Here is a 12,680-nt window from a genome sequence, read left to right as displayed (position 1 = left end):
GACTTGTCTTTTTCTTTTTTTTTGGGGGGGGGGTGTTTTTTTTTTTTTGCTGATATGTATTTAATTGAATGTAAATAGCAGGGGTCGTATGCATAAAAATTCTTAAGTGCTTAAGCATATTCTCAAGTACAGAATTTGTACTTAGCAGATTGAAATTTGACTTAGCATATTGCTTAGTATGTTGCATAAAACTTCTCAACTCTTAAGTATATGCTTAGTATATTCTTAAAGTTAAGCATGGTATTTACTTGTCATATGTTTTTAAGCATATACTTAAGTAAATCCAAAATGGCTGAAAGAAGGAAGAGAACATTTAAGCCAAGAGTTGATCCATTAAGATCCATGTCGGCCGCAGAATTACAGGCAAGATTTAGGTTTAATCAAGAAGGTATTGACTTTATAACAAATTTAATTTGTGATTTTATTGAGCCTCCGACAAACAGAAATTATAGTATTCCAGGCATGAGTTTTACTAAGCTTCTTAAGTTTAAGATTTCATCGTAACCGTAAGTTACGATGAATATATGTTTTACCAAACTTCTTAACTTTAAGTTACGTCAAAAATATCGTCGTAACTTACGACAGCCTATGGGCTACTCTAAGTTAAGAATTTTTCGTATTTTTCTAAATAAATGAATAAAAATGGCCGCCTGCTTATTGTTTATTGAAGTTTTGAGAGAAAATGAAGACAAGGCTTTGCGTCGTGAACGCGTTTTCAGAGACAGGAGTCAAGTTCTTTTAAAATATGTTGACCGACAGCGAGCTAATTGGGCGATATAGGTTTCCAAGGCGAGTTATTCTGCAGCTGACAGACGATGTCAAAGACCACATACAACCACAACCTTTGAGGTCGCATGCCATTCCAGCTCACATCCAGATAATTTTATGGATATGACCTTTACAAAAAATAACAGAGGAAATTCTGAATGAAGCTGGACTTATAAAGCATCCTATCAATCAAATTCTTACAAAATATTAATATCATAAAACATCACACTCATGATATTGATAAAAAAAATACACTTACTATGTTGGTTGTGTTCAAAGAATGATTCCGAATGATATCCTTACAAACATTTCTATTTGTCCACTATTTTGAAAGAAGGATGAAGAGTAAACAAAAGGGCCACAACTGTATTATTACTTCATCGAGTTGTTCCCCTTTAACAAGATTGTGTGTGATGAACCATACAAATTTAAAATAAAATTTAAAATAAATATTGCCTAAAAGATATATAAATAATTTTTTGATTTATTGTGTAAAATTCATATCATTTCTTGTTGACAGTCAAGTATAGTTAGAATATATTTCCATACCCATACTAAGCAATTTTATGGTTCAAGTATTAATCATAATATAGCAAAATGGTGATCAAGGAAATTAATGAATACATGTACATTATTAAAGAATTAAAGAAATAAAAGAAGATAGGCTTTTTTGTCATGGACATTTTTTAACTAAATGAATAGACCTATAAAATTGTGTTAAGCCTAATGGGGTAGCCGATATAAATGTATCTGACACTTTTCTCCGCTACTTGTGTTAATGTCTGGTTAAAAAATTCTGAACCTTTTCACCCCCCCCCCCCCCACCCTCCCCCGCATCAAATAATGTTTTTTATCTTTGAAAAGTCTTTATTTCATTTAATTATTAGTACATGTATTGTAACCGGGTCTTGATGCAGATGACATAATAACACCAAGTCGATTTTATAGGGTTCGATTCCTTTTTCAATAAATTGTAGGAATATGGTAATTGCAGGAAATCACAATAGAACAACACATACATAAAACATATATAAGCACACAACAAAGACAATACAAACACAAACATCGCACAGACATTGACATAAAACATATATTTACTTAGATCACCTATTAATATTATCAGCAAAGAGCGATAATTTGATAATTTATATTTAAACTATAAATTCCAAATGATCAGAAATATTTACGGTAATAAATATCAATAAACCTATTTACAGCAATGACAGAAACATATAGTTACCAATTTATGGAACAAAGTGCATGTCCTGTTTACTGGATTTCATATCATGAATCGATCACCATATTAAGTATACAATGAATAACGCAAATTTACTTTACTCCATTTAATTATATTCCTTTTTTCACTATAACTTCTATCAACTTTGTAACTCATGTGCTGTATTTATTATTTGTGTTAAAATGTTATTTTTCATGCAATCTCCTATGGGAGGAAATAAGGATAATTAGAATGAATGAATGAACTGTCTGGGCAATTTAATGAATAAAACATTTACATGTAGTTTTTCATGATAATTCATTACAAAGTTACACACATATACTTTATTAAAAACATTCACTCTCCACACTCATACGGGTTAAACATATTTATTTATCATTTCTTTATATCGTAAACCTATTCTTTCTCCATTGTTCAAAACAGTTTCGCAGACGATAAAATGTAGATAGCCGCGAAAACGAAAGTGCCCCCTGCGCTTGCGCAGCGTTCACAACTACAAATATTCACACCTCCGTTATTAGAGAGTTCCATTACGGAAACTTGCGAACGTTTCGTAAGTTAAGGTTACGAATAAAACTTACGAACACGTTAGTAAAACAGAACATTCTTATCTTAAGTTAAAACTTACGAAGTTCTTAAGTAATAATATTTTTGCGTAAGATAAGAAGCTTAGTAAAACTCATGCCAGCACATGTGCAAGTTATGGTAACGTTGAGGTACTTTGCAACTGGACGAATGCAGCTGTGCAGTGGGGACAATTTTGGTATTCATCAATCCACTGTATCGAGAATAATTCACAGGGTGACCACTGCTCTCGTACAGCCTCGTATTGTTAGAAGGTTTATATCCTTTCCAGTACAACCAGACATGATCAGGAAGCACCAGGCTGATTTTTTTGGCATCGCACAATTTCCGGGGGTTATTGGGGCCATTGACGGCACCCATGTACGCATTCTGGCTCCATCTGAACATGAACCAGAGTATGTGAGTCGTAAAAACTTTCACAGCATCAATGTCCAGCTTGTTTGTGATGCAAGCCATAGAATTCTTGACTTGACCTGGCCTGGAGCGACACATGATGCAAGAATCCTTCGAGAAAGTGGACTTTTCCAACTATTTGAAAGACGTCTCTTGCCTGTCAAGTGTCATCTCCTTGGGGACAGTGGATACCCTGCAAAAGACTGGCTGTTGACTCCATTTTTAAATCCAGCTAATGGACCACAGTCTCGTTTTAACAGGTCTGAAAATATGTAGAAGTAGATAAATTCTAATATGTTTGCACTACACGTTATAGATAAAGTGTTACTGTTTATAACATTACAGTAGCTAGTGACATTGTGAGTTTAACTGAACAGATTACATCTAACGATGTAATAGTATGTACATTTATTTCATAGTGAATTTAAACGTAACGTTCGCAACGTCAACAAAAATGACGTCATCTTATTGTTATGTTATTCTGTCAGTGCGAGAACAAAAATAACGTAATAGTTACGAAGTTTTAGACACCGAGGTATTGAAATACAATTATCTTGTTTACACATTACTGATAAAATCGCATACTCATACAGCTTTAAGCAGACATGTAAGTTTTTTTGCCAGCGTACCTTAATATATGAATGGACTTTACATCCCGAGTCACGGGGTGATTTATATTCTTGTCCCAATTTTCTCAAAACTCTCCAATCCCAAATAAAAAAGATGAATGAATTTATTTGTAATAACGAACCCGACAGTTTAAATTGCAAGTGTATGCTACTATTAACGGATCCGCCACCCGGGTTCGATTTTCTTTAGAGTCCCTGTGTATCCCCCCCCCCCCCCCCAATTCAGTAAAGAGCTTCCACTAATATCAGAATAGTAAAGATACGGAAATAGGCATCGGACCCCCCCCCCCCACCCCTCCGAAAACATAATAACCCCCCCCCCCCCCCACACACACACACACACCTTGGGAAAATTCTTATGTTTTCATTATTTAATGCATCAGATATAACGTAAAAGCCATTTGACCTCTCTTTCATGATATTGAATTAATTAAGTAAGGTCGCACAAATGCACTAGAACAATTGTGGAAAGAACCATCGGGCAACTGAAGAGACGATTTCACATCCTCCATGGTGAAATTCGACAGAACCCTGACCGAGTCAGCCAAATCATCACAGCATGTGGAATTCTTCACAATATTGCGAAGATGTTTAACATCACCCTACCACAGGAGCACGGAGATGAAGTCGACAGTGACGATGGACCTGACGACAATGACAATGCAGACCACTTAGTTGGAGACTTCCAAACTGCTGATGGTCGCGCATACAGAAACCATATTGTCGCAACCCATTTCACTTGAATGACAAATGAGGTATGTACGTGTATATAATTTTTAATTTTTTTCTTTCATATTAAATATTTGCAGTCTCCTTTATTTATTAAGAAAACCGATTTTAATTCATGGCTCCACTGAAACTGACAGGACTGGAATATTTATACATGATCAAATGCAAACGCGTTACTTATATTGTTTAATCATATTCTTCGTAACTTAAAGCTGCATTTCTATAACACCGGTAAATGCTATTTTTGCTGTGTTGGAAACCACATGGAATTAATGGGCCGGAAAGTAATAAATGTAATTTGAAATAGTTTATTTTAGATTTAGTTTTATTAAGTAGTACTTTTAAATGCGTTTGAATTTATTGTACAACTTAAAGAAGGTTTATACATTATGTACCTAAAATATTAAACACGAAACACAACGAAACATTTTTTCTTTCAAAAACATCAATTAAATTTTGCATATAGCTTTATATATAATATTAAAACTGTTAACAACACGAATGTTCACTTTCAATTATCGTAGAAAACTTTAAACTTCATATTCAACATATACAATAAATAATTTCTTAATTAATATACAATAAAATAAAATAAATATTTTAAAATACTATGCAATTTATATTTAATTTAGATCATGTAATGTATCCACCAAATCCATCACTCTGAGTCGTTCTGTAGACTCTCTATCTGGAGTTTGACAAGGGTATTTCTAAGCGTGAAATTTTCTATTTCCAGTTCTAATTTTCTCTTCTGTAGGTCACCCATACAGGTATCGATGCTGCAGCTACATGTATTGCACTTCCGTGCAGGGAGGGTAACCAAATTAATCTGCCCGTCACCGCTTTCATTGGTGCTTAATATTTGGAGATCTTGGACCACTGCACTAGGCCGCTGTTCAACTGTTCTCGTGCTGCATAGCAATAATAAATTTGTATTGATTTTGTTTCTTTAAAAAGTTATTGATCTTATATTTAATAGATTTAAGGGATGCTTTAAAATCATTTCAACCCAACGGCAACGTACCCCCTATTCACAAGTCGTGAAATTTAGCATATACCCGGCATTATAGATCAAACACACGCTATATTTGCTGTATTGTGTTCATTGTCAAGCATTAGGAAGGTTGTATCGACTGCACCAGGTATTCCAGATATGCTGATGTTATCAGTTCCGATAACACTCTCTACGGCCTCTGCTAATGGGGTAAGGGGTTTTCCTGCTGGTCCGTCGCCTGCAAATTTGGTCAAAAAGATTGATGTCAGATGTACACTAAATTAATATTTCCCTTTTATTACATAGGAAATATTATCTATCATAGTCGTCGGAACCGGGGGGGGGGGGGGCTTACCCCCCTCACTTTTTTGCAACTTAAGTTAGACCTAACCATTAGGCACATAGCATCATAGAGGGTTCAGCCCCCCCCCCCCCCCCCCTTTTCTCGCAGGAAAGAAAATTGTTCCGAAATAAACCTTGAGAAGACGGAAATATTGAAATGTTGGAGTCATACTAGACCCCCCACGTATTTTGAAGGCACATGTCTATTGTCTCCAAAGGTGTATGATAATACAATATACTAAATTCATCATTATTTCTGAAATGCTCCCCGCCAGTAAAAAAATAAGCAAAACCATGCATCAAAAACACAAACTTCGTAAGTTTCAAGAACTCCATATCTTAAATGCAGACAGAGTGTACCAGATTAAGGTCATATATATATATATATATATATATATATATATATATATATATATATATATCACAAGTAGGATGTTTTCAAAATTCGATAAAAATAGTGACAGTTATAGGAAATATTTAATATTTGTACCCTATGGAAATTAGAAAGGGGGGGGGGTGGAGAAAATAAGGGGCACAACTCCTAAATATATTGATTACGTCATTCAGCAAATGGGCTATGACGATGCAGAATACTCAATACGAATATCAAGTGGAATTTTGGGCAATGGAAAAAGAAAGTGTGAGTGAATTCATATTGGAAATTCTATCACAATTGTCACGGTAAGCGACGCACTGTACGAAATCCATCAGTTTTATTTTATCATGGACATTCGTTAATATATGTGTCTATGATGTTATGCAAAGGTTTCTTACATAATTCACATACGAAATAACATTTTACTTGTCATGAGTAAAGCTTTAATCAGTCTACTTTAAAATAAACTAATAGGTCATAATCTTGTTAATTTTGCTATATGAATTTTGCCGGGGGGGGGGGGGGGGGTCGCCCCATCGAGATCCGCGCATGATACAATACAGTATAGTTTCGTTACCTGTTTTTTTGGCACTGCGTCTTGCGTCGGCAATCTCCGCCTTTCCTCTCATCTGAATATTGTGCCACTTTTTCTCAACTTCCTCTACCGAACGTTTGGTAGAGGAGGTGGCATTGATGGCATCTGTAATTTTCCCCCAGGTTTCCCTTTTTTTAACTGTCGTTACCCCTGCCCCAAATTTAGACGTAAGTACGCTTTTGTTTTCATCAACCAATTTGCTTAGATATAAACATTCGTCTGTCGTCCAGTTTGGTTTCCTCTTCTTCGGTACGCTACATGTAGGACCCTCATCTTTGTTTTCTGCCGGTCAAAAGCAGACGATAATATCGCGTAGTGATTATCCGTATTACAAAAACCATAAACATAATAAAACATAGTAAAACATATTAATTATTACATTAAAGTTATATGCTTAGCTAAGAACAACTAAGCATATTGCTTAGAAGTTTTATGCAACGTAAATTAAGCATATTGCTTAGTTGAGAATATTCTTTAGAAAGTTAAGCATAAACTTAAGAAAATTCTTAGAATTTTTATGCATACGACCCCAGGTGTTAATCAGAACTTAATATATTTTTCTTAGAGACGCTGTAGAGTCATTCCGATGTCAAAATATCTTTAAGACAATGCAATAAATAGGAGACGTAATCGGAAACTGGAGAGACGGAAAGTTAATTGAATAAAATAAAGGGACATATGACTTTTTTCTGATTTGTGTAACACTTTTCAAGTTCTTTATCCAGTCTGATATTGCAGACTCTACCATACGAATAGCACTCCATTTAAATATGTCATTTTTAACAATTTAAAAGAATTGCTGTTATAACATATCATTTATTCTGTTAACAAATGTATGTGCGTTAAAATTTTTAAAAAATACAGTACAGTCTGAAAATTTATTTTTTATCCAGTATCTAAATGTCAAAGTCAAATACAGGGGATATGTAATGGGTAAAATGTAGATATAAGTAATATACAACGATTATTTAGTGAACATAGCGTAATGAATACCAACCGGTCTGCTAGCATATTTTCCATGGTGCACGAACATGCCTGCAGAGCATTTGCTATTCATAACGCCATTTTCACTTAATAACGTTGTTTTTTTCTTTTATAACATATATATAACGGAACCAAATTACTCATATACTTTTCGATTTCTTTTGTTAATGTTGACAATGATGTTACATTTCATGATTTCTGTAAAGCCTTATCCTATAGTTTAACTTTCATAGTACAATGTAATTCCCATGCAATTTTAATTAACTCATTTTTTTGTCCTGTTTTGTTTTGGCTTTTAATTGCATGAATCATCATAATACTTAAGTTTTCTATTTCTAAATTGAAATAAATCACGATGATCGTTGTATTTAATATTGATTCGTCTAATATGCTTTTAATATTCACTATCTGAGTGCATACTCCGATTAAAAATACCGATTGCTAGGCCATAAATATAAATGTGACATTTAAAATATGAATAAAACAATGTTTTTTTGTGTAAAAGTTTCGTCATTTCTTTTCAAAGACAAGCAGCGCTATATTTAAGGTCTTCCGTTCCAACGGAAGACGTTACTATTATTGTACTAGTTAAGATTATTCTTATATTTCTTTTTCTTCCTACACGTGAAATTGGAGGCTTCATATCGTACTCATTTCTGAACGGGTTTTGCTCAAATTTTAAGGGCTTATAGACTTTTAAAAACGCTATCTTAATCTATTCACAAAGTTTTGAAATCCTCTTTCGTTAACGAGTTATTTACCTTTTTAATTGTTTTAGATCCTTTGATTTCCAGACAAAGGCTCCGAGACCATGATATATGGAATGAGAATCCAATAAATTTGAATAACAGAGACATTTTAGTTGTGCACATCGGTTTTTTGTTTTGGATTACGTTTTTTTATTTAGGAAAAGGTAGAGGCTCAAAAAACAGGATTCCGAATTTTTTTTAGATCCTTTGGTTTCCAGACAAAGAATCCGAGACCATGATATATGGAATGAGAATCCAATAAATTTGAATAACAGAGACATTGTAGTTGTGCACATCGGTTTTTTGTTTTGGATTACGTTTTTTTATTTAGGAAAAGGTAGAGGCTCAAAAAACAGGATTCCGAAAAAGTGGAAAAATTTAGACATATTTTCCTTTGTATCTTTTAAACAAAAAAAAGTTTGTTAAGACATGTAGTAAAAGAGGCCAATAGGCCTTAACGGTCACCTGAGTAGCATGTAACCCATATACAAACTTGTCGAGGAGTCTCATATATGCATTTAATTAATTAGGTTTCATTCTGGAGTAGAAAAATTATAAATTTGTAATGACGCCCATCGCCCTGCCTGAAATCTCTCAAAAAGAACCGTGAAACCTATAATTTTGGCGAAAAACTCAAAGATCTGGTCTACAAAATCATGAATTCAGTTTTCCTTTCAGGTGTGTGGGAGTAAAGAAATTAATTTTTGAACAATATATGCATTAACACCTATCCATCCATTTGAGCCCTGCCCTAGAGTCAAAACCCATTATCCAGGGGACATGAAAATTAAAATTTCAGTAGAGGACTCCCTGGTAAACAAAATTATAAGACAGTTTTTTGTTTTTTTATACAGATGTATGAGAATAGAGAAGAAAATTTTTAAACATTATATGCATTAACACTATATTGCACCCCCCCCCCCCCCCAATGTCCTGAACCCTGAACCCAGGGGTCATGATTTTCCTAATTATAGTAGTTAGCCTCATGGACATCATAATCAAGGGTCATGAATTTTACAAATTTGGTAGAGGACCTCATGGACATCATAACCAGGCATTTAGTTTTTAACAAATATATATGGGAGTAGAGAAGACGATTTTCTAATATTTAATACATTTTTACTATATGGCCATATTGGCCCCATCCTAGAGCCTGAACCCCTGACCCAGGGGTCATGAATTTTGGTAATGGGATTCATGGACATCATAATCATGCATTTAGTATATAACAAATATATATGGGAATAGAGAAGAAGATTTTCTAAGATTAGATTTTTTTTACCTATATGGTCATATTAGCCCCAACCTAGAGCCTGAACTCCTGACCCAGGGGTCATGAATTTCACAATTTAGGTAGAGGGCCTCAAGGACATCATTATTATGCATTTAGTTTTCAAAAAATATATATTGTAGTAGAAAAGAAGATTTTCTAAGATTTAATACATTTTTACAATATGACCATATTTGCCTTACCCTAGAGCCAGAACCCCTGACCCAGGGGCCATACATTTCACAATTTTGGTAGAGGGCGTCATGGACATCATAACCATGCAACCAGTTTTTTCCTCACATGCGTGGGAGTAGAGAAGAAGATTTTTGAAAATTTGGCGTTTTTGCATATTTGGCCCCGCCCGTGGCATCCCAGGGATGGTAGAACCATAAATTTCACAATTTATATTCTTCTTACCGTAGAGATGCTTCACACCAAAAAAGGTAACGATTGGCCCGGTGGTTTTCAAGAAGTTAAAAATGTAAAATTGTTAACGCACGACACAAGACGCACGACGACGGACGAAGACCAATTGCAATAGGTTACCTGAGTGACTCAGGTGACCTAAAAATGTATATTGAAGGGATTTATTTTTATGACAACATTTTTTTGTATTATTGAATCATCAATATTAAGTCAACATTATTTATATTATTTCCAGAGCTTTCAATCTGAAATATATTTATATTATATATATTGGAGCAGAGAAGAAGATTTTCTGAGACTTTATACATTTTTACAATATGGCCATATTGGCCCAACTCTAGACCCAGAACCCCTGACCCAGGGGTCATGATTTTCATAATTTTGGTAGAGGGCTTCATGGACATCATAACCATGCAACCAGTTTTTTCCTCACATGTGTGAGAGTACAAAAGAGGATTTTTGAAAATTTGGCTTTTTTCACATTTGGCCCCATATGTGGCGCCCCGGGGGTGGTAGAGCCATGAATTTCAAAATTTAAATTGTTCTTAACATAGAGATGCCCCACACCAAAACAAGTAACAATCAGCCTTGTAGTTTTTAAGAAGAAGTTAAAAATGTCAAATTGTTAACGCACGGCGACGGACGAAAACGGATAGCAAAAGGTCACTTCAGGTGACCCAATAAAAGTTGGGCAGAATAGAATGGCTTTCATTTGACACCAAAGAAAAAGGGCTGGCTCCTTAAATTAAGAACCAAAATCCCTTAAACGTTTTTGCTTAATAACTCAAAAACGGTTAGGATTTTGGTATGGCTGTCGGTGGAAAGGTTGTGATCTCATAAAGGTCGTTACAATGTTATTTGGTTAGCGATTTGTGTAGTATAGTGTAAAAAGCTTTACATGTTAACATGAACCTGTTTTCATTTGGCAAGTTAACGAAAGTCTTTGTGCGTACAACTGGAATAAAGTAACCACAGAAAGTATGCTATACTCTGTAAAATAGTAAAATGCTCAAACTATGTTCATCCACTTATATGAAAAATGTCCAGATTATCTGTTTTGAAACGCCCCTCTACCGCTTCAGGTTTCAATACACATCCAAAAATTGAAAGTCTACGGAGATTTTGCATTGCATCAGCCATTAATAAGCCCGAATGATAATGTTAAAAAATTGCGCGATGTATTCCGAGTGTATTCCGAATGGAGAACAGATGTAAACACTCCCCATTACAAATATCCGTAAGATGAGCAATGAAGAAAATTTTATGAGTGAAAAGGGATAATTGTTCATTGAAGATATCTTGGATATACTGTAAACGTATTATATTTGACGTGTATGATATTTGGCGGAAATAAGTTTTTGAACAAGTTGGCGTGGATTTGAATTAGCGTATTCCTGAATGTGACTATTCTTATACAGATATGTATGGCATCTAGCGATATACTTGATTTAGCGGAAGCCGCTTTCCGCCAAAAGCGCTAAAAAGAATACACAACCAAATGTAGTACGTTTACAGTATTCCCTTTTATCGATTTCAATTGTATTTCTTTCACAGGTATGTGTATTTTTATTACAAATCAAAAATTGATGGAAGCAATAACTTGGTACAGACTATAGTTCATAAAGGGGGCTTTAATTAATGAGAAAAAAATTAGAATACATGCTTTTTTGTTGTCATTGTTGTTATGTTCTTAAAGTGCACAATCCTTAAAGACGAAAATCGAAAAAACAAAACATTCGTCATCTCTTTTAGTAAAACACAAAATACGATTAAAAAACATATGCATTACATTTTAGTTATAATACGGCATGCATCTAAAATCTACCTTGAATCAGAGCTGTGAGTATGTACCATTACGTAAGCTCTCCCTCGCCTGCAGCCGAGAACATCGGTTACCATGGTCGCGGCTGGACTACCTAGCGGTCAGCGGTTATCTAATACACGAAAGTTGCATCCCTCACATATGAGTTTATTTAGCCGCAAACTCAAAAATTGTTTCAGTTTTGATCACTGTGAAACATTATTCTTCTTCGATTAGATTAAACGATAGGGTGTCAATTAAGAAATCGTTCAGTTAATTAAAAAAGCAATGCCATTCTCAATGTAAAGCTTGATCAGACATAGATCAATTGTGGGTTTTAAAGTAGATCCAGTGTTCTGTGACGTCACATTTTTTTGTAAAACTTTGAATTCTTTAAAAATTGTGCAAGATAGTTTTATTTATTTTATGTGAATATAATCACATGGATGTAATTAGAATTATTGGTAGGTTAAAGATATTTTCGCACTTAATTTTATACTAAATTTCCAAATTTTTATATATTTTATCTATGCAAAGGGGAAATAACTCTTTTTCTGACTTTTCTCTCAGTTGTATGTCTAAATGCTGTAGTTTTTCTTATTCCAACGATTAATTTTAAAATATTTTTGTAATTTTAGTTTTCTGATAAAGTTGACATTAAAATTAAACAAGAAAAACTAATTTCTGCCTATAGTCTGTCCCAGGTTATTGCTTCCATCGCTTTTTGATGATTTTTAATAAAATTACACATACCGGTGAAAGAAATACAGTTGAAATCGATGAAAGGGAATATATCCAAGAT

At 34.2% G+C, this 12,680-nt stretch overlaps 1 protein-coding gene across 1 annotated transcript; it reads right to left on the bottom strand.

Moving 5' to 3' along the window:
- Positions 1 to 4,995: 4,995 nt before the first annotated feature.
- On the bottom strand, positions 4,996 to 7,412 carry LOC128173860 (myb-related transcription factor, partner of profilin-like). The gene is made up of 4 exons (XM_052839543.1): positions 7,394 to 7,412; positions 6,631 to 6,930; positions 5,423 to 5,573; positions 4,996 to 5,252 (listed from the first exon to the last, which is right to left on the bottom strand). Exons 1-4 carry the CDS (start codon positions 7,410 to 7,412, stop codon positions 5,000 to 5,002), a joined length of 723 nt encoding a protein of 240 aa, XP_052695503.1. The 3' UTR covers positions 4,996 to 4,999.
- Positions 7,413 to 12,680: the final 5,268 nt, after the last annotated feature.

This window comes from Crassostrea angulata, chromosome 2 (genome assembly GCF_025612915.1).
Source record: "Crassostrea angulata isolate pt1a10 chromosome 2, ASM2561291v2, whole genome shotgun sequence".
Classification (NCBI taxonomy): domain Eukaryota; kingdom Metazoa; phylum Mollusca; class Bivalvia; order Ostreida; family Ostreidae; genus Magallana; species Magallana angulata.
Note: the sequence above shows the minus strand (reverse complement) of the source record. Positions and strands in the feature narration are given on the sequence as shown.